Raw genomic sequence first — 20,692 nt, 5'->3', positions numbered from 1 at the left:
CACTTCCTAACTATATGCCAAGCATTACCCTACTACCAAAACCAGATAAAGCATTACAAGAAAGGAAAACTACAGACTAGTATCTCTTATGAACAGAGATGTAAAAATCCTCAACCAAACATTAGCAAATCAAATCCAACCAAGTATAACATGAACTATATACCAAAATCAAGTGGGATTTTTCCCAGGAATGCAAAGTCTGGTTCAATATTCAGAAGGAATAAAGTAATCCATCGTAGCAAGAGGATAAAGAAAAGTCTATATGATCAAAATAGTAGATGTGAAAGAATCATTTGAAAAAAAAAATCCAACATCCATTTACGATTAAAAAAAAAACACCCAACAACCTCGGAATAGAGAAGATTTCTTCAACATGCAGTTTTAGCTCAAAATACCAGTTCCTCCTCCAGCCCCTCTCTGAGGCCAGCATTGAGGGATGCACCTTCTGCATATCAAAAAGAGCTGAGTCCTTGGGCCATCGTCAATGCTGTAACTGCTCATCACCACGTCTACTGGCCCTCTGGGGGGTTGAAGACCCTATAAAACAAGGGGCTAAACCTGCTCTATTGGAAAGCTTATCCCTGGTATCCTACATAATCTCTGGCACAGAGAGAGACCTCAACAAAGACAGCACGAACAGCATCAGAAATTAAAACTACGTAACTAAATGTTATCAGGGTCTGGTTGAGTTTTATCACGATTCCTTTAAGACTGAAATCACACAAATACACACTACAATGCAATCATAACAGTAAATTTTCCTGGGAAATAACAGTTGTGTTCTGTTGAAATACTTCAGAATCTCCAAAAGAATAAAATTCAGATTGCTACCTTTTTTTCTCCTGCCCCATACAAATATGCAACTATTTGAAAAGGCAGGGGAAAAAAACATAGGCAGCTATTTAAAAGGTACTAAAATTTTTACATTCTTATCCTAGAAATCCAACATAATTGTGAAATAAGAACAAAATTTTCTTGAAGAAAGAGAACTACCAACCTTCTTTAAAATTAATAGTTAAATAAGTCTTTAAGCCACATCTTGTTGGCTTAAAATGAACTTAATCCAGATGATAAAAATACACACAATGTAACTGAATAAAATAAAATTTAAAGTAAGTAAAGGAATTTCAAAAGGAAAAAACACCAGGACAGGAGATAAAATTTGGAAACGAGATTCGAGCACAAACGACATGCTTCATGGGTCTATAAATGTGCAAAAACCTGGATCCAAAATGTGGCTCTGTGCATACATCACCTTCATTAGATAATGTGGAAACTGATGTCCTTGTCTGGTCTCACATTAGATGGGATATTTCTATTCTTACATATAATATTTCCAAGGTCTTCAATAGGTACCGTCTTTCTTCTTTATTTATTTTTTATTTTTTGGCCACACCACGCAGTATGTTGGATCTCAGGTCCCTGACTAGGGCTTGAACCCGTGCCCCTGGCATTGAAAGCACAGAGTCTAAACCACTGGACTGCCAGGGAAGTTCAAATATCAACTTTCTTCTGATTTAACCTTAACCCTTTTTTTTGGAATCTCATATTTGTGGTTTTTATTATTTAACTCTCTATTTAGAAATTTTTCTTTTAAAAAAACCTTCAGTTACAGTACAGGGTCATCATGGTTCTTTTCCAATGACAACTCACAACCTACAGTGTTCCCCTCAGAGTGGAGCTCAAAATCTTAAGGTGGCATGCCATGCCTGCTGCAGACCCCAGCACAAACCTGCCTCTTCTTAAGTATATTTTACACCAGATCAGCAAGTTGTCTGTATTTAAAACTGCGAGGCAATTTAGCAATCACTTTCTTTTTTTACCCAAAAGATAAGAACTGTGAAGACTGGGGGCTAGAATAAAATCAAGTTTTCCGTTCACCCAGCTCTAAATCATGTACCAACAGCGTCAACTGCAGGCAAAAGAGCATAACATCAAAGCACACAAAATGAATCTTTTCAAACAAATTCCTTTTGCTCTACCGAGATTTATGTACAGAAGCCGGAGCCTTCTCTCCTTCACCCTGCAGTAGAGGCTCTTGGAAGACGGGTAAGTAGATTGTTCCAGCTGTTTCAACTGCATTCCTGATCCCATGAGACCTGCCTTCTGGAGGCGTCCTAGGTTTTCCTACTTGAAAACTAACATAATGGGTCAGTCAAAGGACACCTTGAGTCTGTGCATCAGAAAAGGTGGGGGGGGCGGGATGCGCGTCTAGTAAGAAACTGAAAACATACAAGAATTACATAATAAAACTAATTTTTAAAATACATTTTATAGCAATTACTGAAAAACACTTGGAATAGAGCACATATTATACTATTTAAAATACTAGCAACATCCATTTATTTGCTACACTGTTTTTATAAAACCAGATATTAGTAACAGTATGCTTCCTAGCCTCTTAATTATGGGCACATACTTTGAATAACAACTTGTGCTGAAAACTCAACAGCGAGTGTAACTAAGAATTTTTTAGTTTTATTCTTTTAATATTAAAAGTAACAACCATCTCTGCCAATTCTTTTTGGTCCTTTATATGCTATGATAATTAAAGTTCTTCTTAATAATTTATTCACCTAACCTATATAACTACCAAAAGAACTAAGATCATCACTATTTTATTTGAAACTCTGTCAACAAACAACCTTGTCAAACAGATACAGACTCATAGACTTCGAGAACAAAATTACGGTTGCAGGGGGCAGGAGGATGAGGGAAAGGGATAGTTAAGGAGTTTGGGATGGACATGTACACACTGCTATATTTTAAATAGGTAATCAACAAGGTCCTACTGTGTAGCAGAGGGAACTCTGTCAATATCATACGGTAGCCTGGCTGGAGGGGAGTTTGGGGGCGAATGGATACATGCATATATATGGCTGAGTCCCTTTGCTGTCCACCTGAAACTATCAAAACATTGTTAATCAGCTATTCTCCAACACAAACTAAAAAGTTTAATTAAAAAAATCTTGTCAATAGGTAATATATTTCCATTTTATAGGCAAGGAAACTGAGATAGTAGCCACAGTATAAATAAATACAAACATACACATCCATTGTTTGGGGGGAATATTTGTTTACTGATTAAGAAGTGATGGTGCCATTTGAAATGTATTTTATTCCTTCTATCAAGAGATCAAGTCAGTCTAAACAATCCATAACTATCCAACTTTCAAACATTTAATACAGGGGTATTTTCATGATTGCTTCACTAAGTAATAAACTTCATCAATTATTAGCCCAAGACCATTTCTAATACACCCCAAGAGAGCAACTAAACTACCTAAAATTATTTAGAATACAAAGATATCTTGGCAATAATACGAAAACTAAAAAAAAAATTTAAAAAAACAACACACAGAATAAAGCACTCTTCAAATGTAAAGCTAGGAAAATGCCACAGATCAGCATTTTAATTTCTTGAAAACTGCTACTGCCTAAAGCACACAAAGTCCAGCAAATTTGACAAAAAAAAAACCAAGCAGTAAGAACTGTCCTGTCCTGTGAAACAATGGTGCGTTTCCAAATACTATACATCAGTCAAAAAGCCTCTTATCACAACAGACAACCATAACAGATGGAGCTGAATTAAGTATAGGATCAGATACTGTTGAAGCATAAGTTTCTATCTCCTGCAGACGCTGTTAAGACTTTAAATTCCTTTCAGCTTGAGTTAAATGGGAGAAAATGCAATTCATATTTCCAGAAGCAAGAGTGGCATATTTTCCAGTAAGTTCCTTGTTCTCGTTTTACTATTTTAAGACTTCTGATCACTCCCAGCACTGCTGTGTGGCAAGATCTGATTTCTGGTGGTTGATCATTTCCAGGGTATGACGCTTGGCGAAACCGGTCTCCAAACACTGTTTTTTATTCCTATTTAGCGTCAGTGTATTTATACACAAAATACCATGTCAGTGGCGCTGGGCCAAGAAGAGAAACAGCTTGCTAGAATTTCATTTGACTTTGTTAGAGGAAATTATTTTAAATTAATGTGGCTACTGAACAGCTGCCATCCTTAACCTCAGAAAATATATTCCTTCTAATTTTTGCTGCGAACATTTATTTATTTAAGTTAAACTCCAGCTCATGAATGTTGACCATGAGGAGTCTAAACCTTCTTGCGACTATTTCGCATTCTTTCTCTAAACAAGGGCAGGCGCAGGCTTGCTCCATTAGTATGCACAGCCAGGTCGCCACCATTAAGTGAAATCATCTATGTATTTTTGGTAGAATCTTTTTTAACAACTTCCATGCCTGTCAGTGAAATGGAACAAGGCTGTTTTGTTTTTGGAGGGCAATAATTTGATCTCTGGTTTACTGGATGGCGCTCAAAATATTTTTCCATATGTTTTTCCGCAAAGAAAAATCTGACATCAGCATGGTTTACCTTGACTAGTGAATGCAGGCTTTTTTCACCAAACACATCCCAGAGGAAGGTCAGGTCTTCCTGGCTGTCCACATGTGGCTGCAGCTGGGCTGGCAGAGCCACCAACAGCTCATACAGACCTATAAAACGAAAATAAAACACAAAGTGTAATCTCAGAGTGATCTCATTAATTTCGCTTAAGGTGTATGTAATTGACGGCTGGAACATGTCGTTTTTACTGGATCTGTATTCTGGGCCATCAAGCAAAACTCTTCTCCAAAGAAACAAAGGAAGCTTTTGGATTTTTAAATTCTAAAGATGTATATATAGAAGGCCTGTTTTTACCTTCTGCGGGGGTCAACATTTTACAGTCCTCCAAGTTTACATAACCCGAAACAAAAAAAATATGTACAAGCTTTCAAAAAAAAAAAAGAAGAAGAAGAAAACGCATACATTCCTTCCCTTAATCGTTATTACATTTCCCTCGATGTTAGCCAAAGAGTGAAGTGAGTCATGAATAGGAAAAACTTCTTTAGAAGAGCAGAAAATTGATAGCGTGGTCCATTAAAAAGGTTTTGTGGTTTCCAAACAGTTCCTAATAATATATAGCTTCAAAAACATTTGCATTATCGAACGTCCAAAGTCAAGTTCTAAAAAGTAAGCCAGAAGAAACTGTACTTGGCGTGGCATTCTTTGTAGTCACCCTCCTTTTAACAACAAACTCTGCAGCACTTCGCCTAAATGCAACTCTGATTTGAGGGTATGTGATGCCCTTGGGAATAGTCAAGGCAACAGATGCAGGTCACGCATCTTCTCGCTGGAAGCTCCCTCGAGCAGACAGTAGCACAGTGTCCCAGGCGTGGGCTGTGCAGACCATCCATCGCATTCAGGGGCCGGCGGACTCCTGTCCAAGAAATGTTGCAACAGTGCTCGCCGGGACTCTTCAGGGAGGTGACCTGGCAGAAGTCAGTATCAACTCAGAGCACATGTTTCATTTTCCAGCAGGATTACATGAGGTAAAAAGGACAAAATTCCTTTTATTTCTGTCTGCTGTCTACAAAAACACCGAGACCTCCTGGGATTTACTAGCGCATGGGACTGCTGTTATTTCTGGTCTGAATAAGTGCTGCTGTTCATCAGAGAGACAGCTTTACAAGATATTCCACTAGCAAAGACTTGTAAATTATGGCCTTCTGATCAGTGTAGCTGTTATCTTCCTAAAGCGTTATAATATTCTGATAACGTGATTAACTCACAACCAAATGCATTCGGTACCACTTTGGAAGTGAGAGATGTAACTTGAGATGCGATTAAATTGAAACATTCCTGGGGCTGTATTTGGCCACAAAGATCTAAAATACTCTAGGGAAAAGTAAATAAATAAAACCTTCTCCCAATTACATTCTTAAGTATTGGTGGTTTATATTTGTTCCCATAAAAACCTGGCACCCTTCCTAAACTAGCACTTATTTACAATTCAGTAAAAATATTTTTAAGGTATCTCAACCTAAGTCGATGTACAGGTCTCACTTCATACAAATACATACACACACACACAACCACCAAGATCAGAGGTTAAGGTCAGAGGTTCAAACTATGAAATTATGTAAAAAGAAGGTAGAATTTCACCATTCTATTACCGATTTCAGAAGTAGTAAAAATGATTACCTATTCCTTAGTAATATGATTAGAGCTGAATGATACAAATTCAACTGTGATATAATTTATATGGTACAGTTCTTGGGGGGATTAAATGAGTTCATACACTTTAACAGTCCTGGCATGTGGTAAATACTTGATGTTTCATATGTAATGCAAGTTTCAGCCATTGTATTACTGATTACGACTGTTATCCATCATTATTATTACTAAAAAAGCAAAAATCTGGATCGAACAGTCCTAGATGCAAACCCCAGGTCTCCACTTCAAGCATTTCACACAACTTCTACGAGCCTTGTTTCCCTCACGTGTTGAAAAAGAAATGATAATCTACACATGTGGTAAAACTGCATAGAACTAAATAAAAACACATATACACACATGCATAAACACATGTAAAACCAGGGAAATCTGACAAAGGTCAGTTACTGGTGTGGATGATGCTCTCCCAGCTGTGATACACTACCACAGTCAGGAATGACATTATCACAGGGGAACCGGTGAAAGTACACAGGATTTCTTTGTGTTATTTCCTACAACATGTGACTCTATAATTATCTCAAAATAAAGCTGAGACAAAAGAAAAAATTGTGGTAAATACAGTTGCTGTAAGGATTCAGCAAACAATTCACAATTCGTAGGCAATGATTAAAAATAACACTATCCATCTTTCCTCTTTGTCTCCTAACAAGGAACATCTCAGTGCAACGCTTCTAAGTAGACTCCCAGCTTAGCGATAGGTGCCAACCGGACACACCACCATACTCAGCAATGAAACCACTCTGGGCTCCTATGTATGGAAATTGTTCACCTTACCTATATACTCCTTAGCTTTTTGTGGGAATAATCCATGTTAGGCTCAATTTTTAAAATAACAATAACTTGCTAGTCAAAGCAGAGGAACCTCTGCGCGCCTCTAGCTCTATGCAATCCTAACTTGCATGGTCCACTAGAGTGCAACAACACTCACTTCTCTTCACCTCCTCTATCTTCTGTGCTGTGCTGAGTCACTCAGCCATGTCTGACTCCTTGCAACCCTATGGACTGTAGCCCAACAGACACCTCTGTCCATGGGGATTCTCCAGGCAAGAATACTACAGTGGGTTGCTATGCCCTCCTCCAGGGGATCCTCCCAACCCAGGGATCGAACCCAAGTCTCCCACATTGTGAGCAGATTCTTTACTATCTGAGCCATCAGGGAAGCCCAAGAATACTGGAGTAAGTATCCTATCCCTTCTTCAGGGGATCTTCCTGACCCAGGGATCAAACCAGGGTCTCCTGCATTGCAGATGGATTCTTTACCAGCTGAGCTACCAGGGAAGCCCCTGGTACCCATACCCTGTACCACAGACCAAAGCCAGAGAAACAGGACCATGCCAATCAGAAATTCAAAAGATGGTAAAAAGAGCTGCTAGGTGCAAAAAACATTGCTAGCTGCCTGCAGTGTCAATGCAGGCAACAAGGACAAGCACTTCCACTCAAATCAGTGACCTAGCCCCAGCAAACACCTCAAGTCCATGTCTAAAACTGGGCCTGTGTCCTTACATGTGCTTTAAAGGAGTCCTATACTCAGTTCTTTGAGTCCCAATCAAGAAGAATACCATGAAATACAAATTGTTTTGGTCCTTGAAATTCAGAGAGCCAGGACAACAGTTGAGAAAGCAATGTGTGTCTTTAAAACTTTTTCCTAAATCCACCTGTTCCCTGAACAAGCACTGGGGCCATGAAAGTCAACCTGTGCTCCTCTGTAGTCATCCAAGTTCATTTCCATAAACATCTAGGCACCCGTGAACCCAGAGCATCCACAGCTCTGAAGGTCTAAGACAAATAGGACATGATTTCTGTCCACAGGCGTCTACAACAAAGTTATGTGCAGGACCAGGTTAGACTGTGGGACAGAGGCAGGGGAAGTGGTCAGTTCCTCCATGGGGAGGAAGACAACATCAAGAAACCTTTTGGCGGGAAGAACACCTGAGTTGGGGCCATGAAGGCTCCATTCCCAAGAATCAGCATGTTATGAGCTCTCAGAGTCAGAGCCCCGGGCACAGAACTAAGTACATAATGTAATGCTATTTCTCCCCAGAGGTCTCACAATCTTGGATGACACAGAATACAGTCCATATATGAGCAAACATCTTTCAATCCTAAATATAATGATCTCCTATTTGCCCAAGTTAAGATCTGAAACATTTTTTCTTCTAAGCAAAATAAATAAACGTTCAGGCAGCTGATGACACAAACAAATGTCAGTGATGTTACTAAGATGTTCATGATTGCCTCTAACATTTAAATTGCAATTTAGTTAGAAACACTTACTGTGAATTACCTATGAAGTAAAATATATTAATGTAGATAGTGTTTTTGCCCCATTTGCACATTTCATACCACCATTTGAATTCTTCAGAGTGAGATGCTACATCATCACAGGTGCCACCACTTGAGAATTAGAATAGATTGTTTTCACTTCCAGGTCAGTTGAGATGCAGCACTGTTTTGAATATATGAGATGCCATCACTGAGAATCTGGGTAAAGCTGATTCAACAAACCTACTTACCTACTCTTTAAAATTCTACCAGTTGCAAATGTGAGGTTTTTAACCCTTCTCCAAGGAATAATTAAATCTAATCTAAACTCTGTCTCCTTAAAAAAAAAAAATTCTGTCAAAGGAACTCACGATAATTCCTAAAATTATGAATTTCGTTATATGTGAATACCTTCACTTTCCCCATTCCACACACTTTTGTGCACATGAATAAAGAGAGAAAGTTCTCTTACAGAGATTTTGTATGGACCTGACTATAAACCAGCTCTCTTTTCTCTAAGAGATCATTTTATGGAGGGAAAAAACTCACCTTATATTTGGAAATATACAATACAAGACACTGTCCAGGATAACTGTGAAGGGTTTCAATAAACTTATTTCACAAAAATGTTCCAACAGAAAAAAGATACTTTAAAATTAGTGCATTTTATATGCTGAGAAAAAGAAATCAATAAGAGCGAAACTAAAATAGGTTGAGGGTCACCTGATTAATATATATATAATAATTATTACAGCAATTTTAAGCAGAGAGCCATCAGTGGGGTCAGAATGAAGCTGGCAGACCATGTGCTGGGACCTGAAAGGAAGAAAAGCCCAGGAGGGTGAGTCTAACTGAGGGGGTAAGGAAGGTGTTCACAGTAATAGGAGCCAACTGCAGAGAGACACAAAGATGCTTGTAAGATCTCTGAGTTGGTACTGAAGCCTGCTATCTACGAGCTCAGTAGTAACCTCTTTTCCCCTTTCCAGAGGAAGGTGAGATGACAAATGCTGGCCATCTGACATCATGAAGAATAACATCCTACAGAGAATGCTTTCCGTACAGTATAAAGTGCCCATTCCACCAGGCAGTTCGTAAGCCAGCACACGTGTGGACCACCACGTTACTGACTTAGGTACCTGATTGGAGCTACATGTGCTGACTTCTCTGAGCTTTGCTGCACTGCAGGGTGAAATACTTGTTATTTTCTTTAAAGATGAATTAAAAAAAAACAAACACAGTCATCCCTTGGTATCCAGGGGACCCACAGAAGATCAAACACCACAGCTGCCCTGTACATCTGCCGTCCACAAGAGCAGATTCAAGCTCATGCTGACTGCGCAGCACTGCATTTCTTGAAAAACTTTGCATATAAGTGGACCTGCATGGTTCAGGTCCATGTTGTTTAAGGGTCAACTGAACAAGCTTGTTCTCTCTCAACTATCTATGCTCAGAGTATGATCTTGACGCTTTCTGAAGCCTGGTAAAACAAATGACAGAGGGTCAGCAGTAGTGTTTTCGTGGCTGACTGTAGCCTGCTGTGGACTGTAGCCTGCTGTGCTCCTCTGCCCATCGAATTTTCCAGGCAACAATACTGCAGTGGGGTGTCATTTCCTACTCCAGGGCATCTTCCCAACCCAGGGATCAAACCCATGTCACTTGCATTTTCTGCATCAGCAGGCAGATTCTTTGCCACTAGCACCATCTGGAAAGGCCCACTATTTTACATACAGATATAAAAACTTTGGATTCTTAACCATTGGTTTCTCAGGTGGCACAGTGGTAAAGAATCTGCCTGCCAATGCAGGAGACACAAGAGACATGGGTCCAATCCCTGGGTCAGGAAGATGCCCCAGAGGAGCAAATGGCAATCCACTTCAGCACTGTTGCCTGGAAAACACCATGGATAGAGGAGCCTGGTAGGTTACAGTCCATGGAGTCGCAAAGAGTTGGATAGAACTGAGCACTCAGGCATAAATACTTTGGTGCTTTATCAACTTCAAGTGAGTTGCTTTCAATCTTTTTTTTTTTTTTTTTTTGCAATATTTAGATAAGAGTAGTACTGTAAAGCTTCTATCAGGATCTTGTATGTAAGTCAGAAGCAGAAGATTTGATCAAAGATTGTGGAAGGCAGATAAAACTGACCCAATCATGCTGAATAAACAATTCACCGGAAGTCATAATACATTAACCAGAAGAAAATTATAAAGTGTCATCCTTACACTAAAATTTCATTGCTTTGTAAGATTTACCAATTTACTAAAATATATGATAGTAATTCTAACTGTGCATAAAGTTTGCTATAATCATAGTCAGACCCTGAGTGATTCTCACCCTGCCTAAAATTGTGCTGTGCTTAGTCATGTCTGACTCTTTGCAACCCCGTGGACTGTAGCCCACCAGGCTCCTCTCTTCATGGGGATTCTCCAGGCAAGAATACTGGAGTGGGCTGCCATGCCCTCCTCCAGGGGATCTTCCCACGCAGGGATTGAACCCAGGTCTCCTACACTGCAGGCCAATTCTTTACCAGCTGAGCCACCTGGGAAGCCCACCTAATAAAATTAGCTGCTAAAAATTACATCTATTTCTTTTGTCTCCCCCTCCTTAAACTAACCTTCCTACCACCAATCCCTAAAGCTTCCCAAAATAATACTTAGTAAAAATTCTTACCAGAAGCAGTTCCTAGTGGTATTAACCATACCTAATACGGTGGTATGAGCTACGGTGAAGTGCTTTACAGGTCACCTCACTTAATGATCTCCATCAGTAGGTCCTATTCCTGTCTCCATTTTACAGGAGGACGAACACTTAGCCAGTAAGTGGCAGTCAGGACTTAAATTATGTCTCCCAGAGTAACCCATCACGTAAACCTTCTACTCAAAAACCTTCAAGAGATCCCTCAAAAGAAAAGTTAAATGTTTAACTGGACACCCAAATTACAAATGGATCAAATATTTCAAATATAAGCTAGAGGACAGTCTCAAAGAGTATTTTTATCATCTTGGAGTTAAATGTTTGTCTTAGAAAATAAAGAACCTAGAAATCACAAAAAAATTACAGTAGCATTTGTGACAAAATTTTCATGCATCAAAAAAATCAAGGAAGTTTACAGAGAAACAGCCAAAAATTATCTCCAACAAGCAGGTGATTGATGTTAAGAAAAATAAAAGATGAGTAAAAGAGAAAGTAAAAGAAAAAATGGGCAACAGCACATGAACAATCAAATGGTGGCAGAAGAAATAGATGCCCCCCCCCCAAAATCAGCATATAAAGTAATGTTCAATCTGAGAAATAATATAAAGTGATTCTTATAAGTCAAAGCAAGATTTCACTGGTAGTCCATTGGTTAAGAATCCACCTGCCAACGCAGGGGACACGGGTTCAATCCCTGGTCTGGGAGGTTTCCACATGTCGTGGAGTAACTAAGCCAATGTCCCACAGCTACTGAAGCTTGTGTACCTAAAGCCTGTGCTCTGCAACCAGAGAAGCCACGTGCAGTGAGAAAGCCCCACTTGCTGCAACTAGAGAAAAGCCTACACGCAGCAATGAAGACCCAGTACAGCCAATAAACAAATTTTTTTAAGTTAAAGCATATCATTTTTCTTTTATCAATTTAGGAGATAATTAAGTTAGCAAATATCCATTCTTAGGGCGCATGAGAGTGGCTTCCCTGTGGGCTCAGACAGTCAAGAATCCACCTGCAATGCTGGAGACCTGGATTCCATCCCTGGGTTGGGAAGATCTGCTGGAGGAGGGCATGGCAACCCACTCCAGTGTTCTTGCCTGGAGAATCCCATGGACAGAGGTGCCTAGTGGACTATGGTCCATGGGGTCAGAGAGTCGGACACGACTGAATGACTAAGCACAGGGCATGAGCAGACGCCCAGCAGTCACTTGGTGGGACGTACACTCATTCATTAATTAGCATTCACTGACCACTGTACATTCTCCGTGCTAGATGCTATTCAAGGTGTCTGGGTAGACCAGCAAAGAGCCCTAGATAACATTTGGTGTGTGTGATAGTCACTCAGTCGTGTCCAACTTTTTGTGACGCCATGAACTATAGCGCCCCAGGCTCCTCTGTCCATGGAATTCTCCAGGCAAGGATACTGGAGAGGGTTGCCATTTCCCACTCCAGGAGAACTTCCCGACCCAGGGATCGAACTGGCATCTCTTGAGTCTCCTGCACTGGCAGGCGGATTTTTTTACCACTGCGCCACCTGGGAAGCCCAGATAACATTCCAGGGGGAAGGCAAATAATAAACAAAAGTAAGTAAATTATACAGTATGTAAGAAGGGAACAGATATTGATAGAGAGAAACCTGAACTGCGTACGCAGATTCAGGGCCGGGCTACTTGCATGGAAAGGGACAGAGGAGGTGGCCAGGGACACCCTCTGGGGGTCGGAGACAGGAAGAAGATGACAGAGTTGGTGGGCATCTGAGGGACAAGCACTCGGGGAGACGGACCAGACGACACAGAAAACCCAGCCTCTAAGCCTGGAGCATCTGAGGAGAGCAAGGCGCCCGGTGTGACAGGCAGAGGGAAAAAAGGGGGAGAGAGCTGAAGTCAGAGAGGAAATGGGACCAGGTCACGTAGGGCCTTGTAGGACAGACACTGCAAAGAACTTAACTTTCATTTCACAGAGGCACTGCCAATGCTGGGTTTGTGAGCAAAGGAGTAACATGATTTGAGTGACATTTTAAGAGATTGCTCCAGCTGCTACATTGAGAAGAGGGGGCAGGGGAGCGAGCACAGAGGCCGAGAACGAGTCAGAGGGTCAGAGAGTGACCCAGACGAAGGCGGACCGGCACCCAGGCAGTAGCCAGAGGGAGGTATGAGGAGCATTGAGATTCTGGACAGATTCTGAGGGAAGAGCCAATGATGAATTTCTGTCTGACTGAAGGCGGGCCATGAGGAGAAAAAAAAGAAACAAACGTGATCGCCAACACTGAAGCTGCTGCCAAGGGAGATGAGAAGCTCAGTTTCAGACACAATGAGCTGAAGACGTGGACTGGATGTCCTGGGGGAGACACAGTGGGCGGCTGGAGGGAGAGGCCTGAGCTGAAGACATACACGTAGGAGTCCTGGACAGGGAGTTGGTATTTAAACTCAAGGGCCTGGATGAGACCCCGGGGGTGTGAGTGTGGACACAGAAGAAAGAGGAGCCAAGGACTGAGCCCTGGGGTCTCCACTGTCTGACCTCAGTTTCACAGACAGGTTTAACACTTGACATGAGGAGGAGGAACAGAGACATGTGCTGTTCTGGTGGCCCAGCGCGGCGGGGAAGGATGACCGACCTGGGGCAGGAGAGGCCACAGTCAGGGCAGGGAGAACAAGGCCCAAGAACTGCCCATGAGGTCCAGCCGCGTGGGCTGGCGATGACTGAAGAGCATTAACAATAACAGGTGACATACTGGGAAGAGCGAATACGAACTACTCTTAGGAGGAGGGTCGGTACAAAAGAGAATCAATGTCTGCTAGGGGTGGGGAGATAAAGAAGATTTTTTAAGATGAAAAAAAAAAAAAACATAGACCATATGTGCACTAAGGGTTTTGATCTACTACAGGGGAAATGCTGACGACAGGGACATTGCCGGTGGCCCCCTCTCAAGAGGTGAGAGGAACAGGGTCAGTGCACATGTGGACAGGGTACTCAGGGCTCCCAGGAGGGAGGCAGATATTGGGGCAGGTGGAGCAGAGGGGGGACCTGGAATGACTCCCTCAGGATGGATCGTGGCAGTATTTTCAGTAAACTATGAAACGTGGTTGCCCATGGGGAGCAAGGACACAGAATCAAAAGTCTCCACAAGAAAGAAAGGTTGGAAAGAGTCACCTGGGAGAATGGAAAGATGAATAAAGCAGGGAAATCATAAATTGGTAGTTTACTGGCAATATGAGGATTTTAAGCCTACGTGCATTCCCTTTGATCTGGCTCGTTCATTCCCTCATTCATCCCACTTCCAGGGAGCCTAAATCTATATCCAACTCTATCAGCATTTAATCCAGGAAGAGTAACTAAAAGGAACAGGAAATAATTACATTCATTTTACTATATGTGTGTATATTTCATATTTGCTGTGCATATATATATACACACACATATATTTTTGCATTGTTTGATTTTTTGACAAAATAGACATTATTTTTACAATTTTAAAAGTTTCATGCCTCACCCCCCAATTCTGTTCCAGCCACGGTGGACCGCTACTGGCTATCCCCTGAAAGTGTAACTGTTTCCAGATAATCTTACACCAACTCACTAAATAATTAACTTCCTGGAGATCGCGACTGCTGTCATAGTCCCCTCCCGCAGGACCCGAGATTATCTGGAAGACAAAACAAGCATGGTAACTGTCTGACCTCAGAGTTTCAGGAACAGGCTTAACATAACAAATGGACAACGCCTTGAATGTGTGAAGGGAGTGGCAAACTCCTGAATCCCTCTGTATTTCAGGGGAATTCCTCCAGTTCCTTCCCAGCCTTCATTCTGCAAATACGGAGTGCTCACCATGGACCAGAGTGTTTAGGGCTGGGGATACAGGGGGAGGGAGAGAAAGGGAAGCAAAGACAGTCAAGTCGCAGTGGGCACCAAACATTGTGAATACACGTGTGAAGCTGTTACTGAGAACTGCTACAAGGGAGGGCTTGTAGACCACGACAGTGTAAGAGTGGGACGCGAACAAGCTCAGGGAAACGAAGCTTGTGCTGAGATGGTCAAAGAATAGACATCGACTGGGGATGATGAAGTAGGAGGCAGAAAAACCCTATAGGGAAAAGAAAAGCACAAAGGCCCTGGGGTAGATGCTTAGACTCTGTGGCCAAGTAACATAAATACAAGTCCCAACACTGCAGCTGTTAATTGGTTCACATCTCTGTGCATCCAGTTTTTAAACTGTGTAAAGGTACAGTTATACTAGCCTGACTAGGGTCGTAATAATGATTAAATGAGCTATTCGTAAAGCTCAGAATGATGCCTCATTTCACTGCATAGCCTCATAAGCATGTTTAAAATAAATTCCAAATTAAATGTTAAAATGTATGTATATGCCAAGGCATCACAGAGACAGAGGAGAAAATGTGAGTTTATACTGCTGGACAGCTTTCCACAACAGGCAATAAAGACAGGCAGTGATGGACCCCACGTACTGGGTGAAGTGTGAACTAGAGAGAAGAGAAATGAAAAAAGCGATCTGATCCCCAACTTGGGTCAGTCTAGACACTTACACCATAAGGAAAGTGAAGAAGAAAAATGCCAAACAGTCCAAGCTTTAAAATAGCTTAAAACTTTCACAATAAGCATCATGCAACAATCACTTGCAAGAAGTGGCAATAACTATAATTTTGATTACATCACTGTCATGTAATCATTGACAAAGTTCTCATGACAATGGCTTATGTATGTATGTCAACTTACAGATTTAATTCAAAATCCAGACTGAAGCTCCTGGGAGCCCATCATTCATCATTCACCCTAAACAGGCTGAATAATTGGACTCACCTTAACACGCTTCATGTGATTACAGAAGAATACTAGTAATCCCTTCACTGAGATAATTACATATACTCCTTGCTTTGTCCACCCTGCCAAGGTCAGACATAACAAGGAAACATTCTGGAGATGAAGAGCCGCACCACGCCGGAGCGGCCTCACAAAAATAAATGACTCAGAGCAGACCTGACAACAGATGTTCATTCAAATTATTCAATCACTCTGGATCTTGGGGTTGTTGCCTCTTGAGAGGACAGTGGAAAATGGCTCATCAGATACTGGATCAGCTTTGTCATAAAATCACTCATATCTTCCTCCTTTTAGCGAAACTAAGCCTCAGGGAACCCGGCTGCATGCAGAGATAGAGGCAAAACCAGCCAGCAGCATAATCCATCTCAAGAGGCAGTAGTTGGTCTTTTTTAAAAAAAAAACAGATCTTGTCTTTGAGACTTTTAACAATGGGTCTCTCAGCAATTTTCCCATGAGTTCTTGATATAATTAACATTTTCATAAGAAAAAAGCCAAGAATATAGCAGAAACTAATACAACATTATGAAGCAATTATACTCCAATCAAAAAAAGAAAAGAAAAGAAAAAAAAAGCCAAGAATTCCTCTTTTAGGATTCCTGTTTACAGTTTAAGTGCTGAAACATCTCTGACTTCTATCTTCCATTCCAAAATGACACAGTTCTATCAAAATACAAAAGATTCTGGAATTTGAAACTTAACACAGACATCCTTCACACAGAATACAGCATCTTCAGAAGTCAAGAAAACTGCATCAGTCGAGAACTTATACAAAAAAGTCACAGAGACTTCACCATTTGGTACAAACCACTTCACAAAACTGATCTTCCTTATGAAAATTTTCTTCTGAATCATTAAAATAGGGTGGTGGATGGGGAACAGGAATAGTGGATAAAAAAAGAAATCAGGCAACATGTTTATTTCCTGCACAGATGAGAAAAAGGCCTAACGCTTTGTAACAGAGGAAAGTGACCAGAGTTATCACGTTTGTCAACCAACAGAGAAGTGTCTTTTATCAAGGAGACTGAAGTGTTAGACGCACCATCTGGACCACATCAAAAGTAATCCAAGGGCAAAGCAAAAAACAGAAGCCCCTAACCTACCCTAGTGTGGGGGTTCAGAAAGTCTGAAGCGAAGTGGGCAAAGGGCAGGGGGCTATGATTTTACTACTCATTAGAGGGAAGATGGTTCAAGGCTGCTGTTGCAGACTTGACATCTAAATGAAAATAACAAATCCTACCCCACCTTAAAGTCCCTCGGGGGCCAGATCAAAGTGATGAGTACATAACCATTCAAAGCAGCAACAAGGACTAACCTCACAGCAGTGGCGACGGGATGTCCACAGTCTGATGGCAAAGTGGCTGCGGGTCCCCTGAGGCAGTGATGGAGTGGGAGCATTGCCAGGCAGCAGGAAGGGTGGGCAGAATATTGAGCATCGTGATTCAGTGGAGGAAGAAGGAATCTTCAGAGTCAAGTACAGATAAGACACTAAGACTATTATTTATCCACCCAGAAACCCATGCTCCCAGACACTTGAGTCACAGAACGGTGTGTGGCAGGAAGGACCCCACCAGCCTCGTGTTCCATCTGAGCTGATGATGGACAGCAGGTGAGGCAGATGCCCACAGCCTAAACACCGCTAAACTTCGAAGCAGAAGAACATCTTATCTAAGTGAACAAACTACTGAGCTGTACACCCACAGTAGGCATCCACAATGCATGAAGACCCCAGTAAGACCTAATAGGAAGCAGTCCTATCAAAGATGCTGGCTGGCTCAGGTCTTAGGCAATGACACCTACCTGCCCTGCCGTAACAATCAAGCCCAGCTTCAGCAACGCTACATCCAAACACAAGGACAATGAAGTATCAAGACTCAGGAGGGTCTCATTCAGAGTCATAAACTTACTAAATAGGGTAAAAGGTTTTACTGACTTTAAACACATACTTACTTACATACATACATACACACACACACACACACACACAAACACACACACGAATTTAAAAAAGAAAACAGAAGGAGAAATTTCTACCAACTTAAACTTATTGTAAACACCCAGCATGATCCAGGGCTCATCAGAAACTTGAATCCCAATTTGAGAAAGGTTTTCACCAAAACTTAACAGAGAATTTCGCACATTCCTTCCTTCCCTCTCCAGAGAAAACATTTTAAGAATTACATCTATGCCATAATATAGGTAGAAAGTATCACAATACATATTGTAGATATTCTGAAAACTGAAGAAAATAGATGACAAAGTATAGATCATAGATTTACCTATATAAACCAGAAAGAAATCTTTGTTTAAGACAGTTAATTTTCTATTGTTTTTTCAAAACCATATTTGGACAAATATAAATGATTAATTAATGTAAATATAAAAATGAATTAGTAATATAAATTAAATCAATGGAAATTAATGACAAGATGTGACACTAATTCTCAAAGTAACATCTCAAAAATACAGAATACATGAAGAAGTGAAGATATTTCCCCAGTTCCAGAAAAGTGCCTCTGTAAAAATATAATATTCTGTACAGGACAGTAGTTCCTAAGAGAATAAATGGCTCAGAATTTGATGACAGTCTTCCCGCCGTGAACAATTCGCTCTTCTCACAGATTCCAGATGCTCAAGATTCCTGCCATCAGGATGGAAAAATTTACTGTGAGTCTAGAGAAATTTAAAACCACCATTCTTGTCATTTCCCTCATAGCTTCATTATTAGAACAAGTCTGGGGAAGCTATTAACCTACGTTAAATGATAAAAAAGATGTTCTCTGTGTCCAATCACATTAGATGCCATACACAACCAAAATATTTAGAAATCATATAGAAAAAAGACTTGGGGAAGAGAAAGATAGAGATTCAATTTTTTCCCTTCATTTTAATATTTGCATTCTGTACAGAATAGCCAGGCATAGAACTAAAACGTTTTACTATAACCATGGGCTAATAAACACTAAAGAACATATATCGACGCCCAGAACAACACTATAAAACTTTATTATATTAATAAAATGGGATACACCAAGCTTTAAATTTTCCACTTTGTCAAAGGTAAAATAATCAGCACTGTTCGGTGCCATTCATAACAGGCCTCAATTTTTCTCATTTAAACTAGGCTTTATTTCCAAAAGTACCTATACTACTAAAATATTTTAATTCAACCCTGAACAGAGGCATTCTCTTTTTCACACACTCTCTACCTCTCAACTGCAAATAATTTATTAAAGCATTCAGCAGGCTGGGTTTTTAACTATGCAAAATATTAATAATTTAAATAATTATAAAGTGGCAGATTGCTTAGTAACAGCTTATAGGATTACAAGCCTACCTTGGAGACACTACACTTCGATTCCAGACCACCATAAGACAGCAAATATCGCTATGAAGTGAGTCACACAGATTTTTTGGTTTCACAGTGCATATAAGAATTATGATTCACTATACTGTGGGACACGACTGAGCGACTGAAGTGAACTGATACTGTGGCCTATCAAGTATACAACAGCATTATGTCCAAAAGCCCAATGTGCATGCCTTAATTGACAAATACTTTATTGTTAAAAAATGTTAACCATCATCTGACAATGCAAGGTTGCCACAAAGCTTTAATTTGTAAAATCAGTATCTAAGAAGTGCAATAAAACAAGGTATCCTGTACCAGAAAGTCTAGCAATCAGTGTGAATTAGCAGAGGTAAGTGCACACACTTGTACATAGCTTCCATTTTTACACACCGTCTCTAAGTTCAGGTCGAGTCCAATTTGTAACTAACTATGCACTGGCAGCCCATGGTCTTGTACCACTGTCCTCCACCCTGGCCAATGTGACAGAACTTTGATTCCAAAAAACGAAGGTGAAGCCACAGCAAAAGGAAAATTATTTGTAAAACTCTTATAAAGTACAGCCTAAAGCTGTTTTCTAGAAAACTGGATGCATTTATACTGTATTTAACCAGTTACAGGGCCTCCTGGCCTAGAACTGTTGGCCATAAAAGCTAAAGCACTGTTAGGATTTACTTCCATTTATTTCACTATTTGTAATATATTTAAAATTTAGCAATAATATGTAGTGAGACCAAGTCAAACAGCATATCTGGATTTTAACTTACACTGCAGGACAGCAACCTAATCTTAACTCTAATCTTACTCCTGTAGCTTCAGTGTATTAAATGGTAAATAATGAACAGACCAGAAGGTACCAGCGTTCATCACGAAGAGAAACCGAGTAAGCAGAAGGCTGTTCACTGATTGCACAGAAAGACAGGTAAGCATTTCTCCCAGGACAACTTCAAGAATCGCAGAGATAAAGAAAGAGCTCGGCAGCTAACTTACACCTCCCTGCCTACAATGGAATGAAAGAAAGAAATACACCTGGACCACCCTTAGTAGCTAAACAGGTAACTGCCACCAACCTTTTTTATCATTTCCTCTCGGCAGTTTGTTAGCTGAATTAATAAGCAATTAAGTGAAAGGAAAGACCCAAATCGAGTTCAAGAGACAGAATCATCTTCAATGGCTTTCTTTCCAAGGATTCTTCTGCAAAACCCTTCACAACATCCCCAAGAACAATCTGCTTCACAATCATGTAATAGCTGTACTTCAAAAAAAACCTAGGTTAGCAAAAACATTTAAAAACTCTCTTTCCATGGGGAAAAGATGTGGTAGGTTAGACAGTTTCTAAATGAGGACAAAGCACTTCCAAAAATGAATTTTAGTAATAAATGGAATGATCTATAGTGTAACTACATTTTATTTTAAGCTGAAAATAAACTGGTGGTTGGAAACTGATAACCACTGACCTAAATGCTTCCCGCCCTTCCAGTCTACACAAATTTCTTTA

General features: G+C 40.5%; 1 protein-coding gene across 2 annotated transcripts in view; it reads right to left on the bottom strand.

The window, feature by feature from the left end:
• MPP7 (MAGUK p55 scaffold protein 7) overlaps nt 1-20,692 on the bottom strand; it is a 219,660-nt gene that overhangs the window by 121,586 nt on the left and 77,382 nt on the right. For both annotated transcript variants that reach the window (XM_065921254.1, XM_065921255.1), the window contains exon 3: nt 4,388-4,506. In XM_065921254.1, coding sequence (XP_065777326.1) covers nt 4,388-4,506 — 119 coding nt within the window. The remainder of the gene's footprint in view (nt 1-4,387; nt 4,507-20,692) is intronic.

Source organism: Muntiacus reevesi, chromosome 2, assembly GCF_963930625.1.
Source record: "Muntiacus reevesi chromosome 2, mMunRee1.1, whole genome shotgun sequence".
Lineage (NCBI taxonomy): Eukaryota > Metazoa > Chordata > Mammalia > Artiodactyla > Cervidae > Muntiacus > Muntiacus reevesi.
This window is presented reverse-complemented; position numbering and strand designations above follow the sequence as displayed.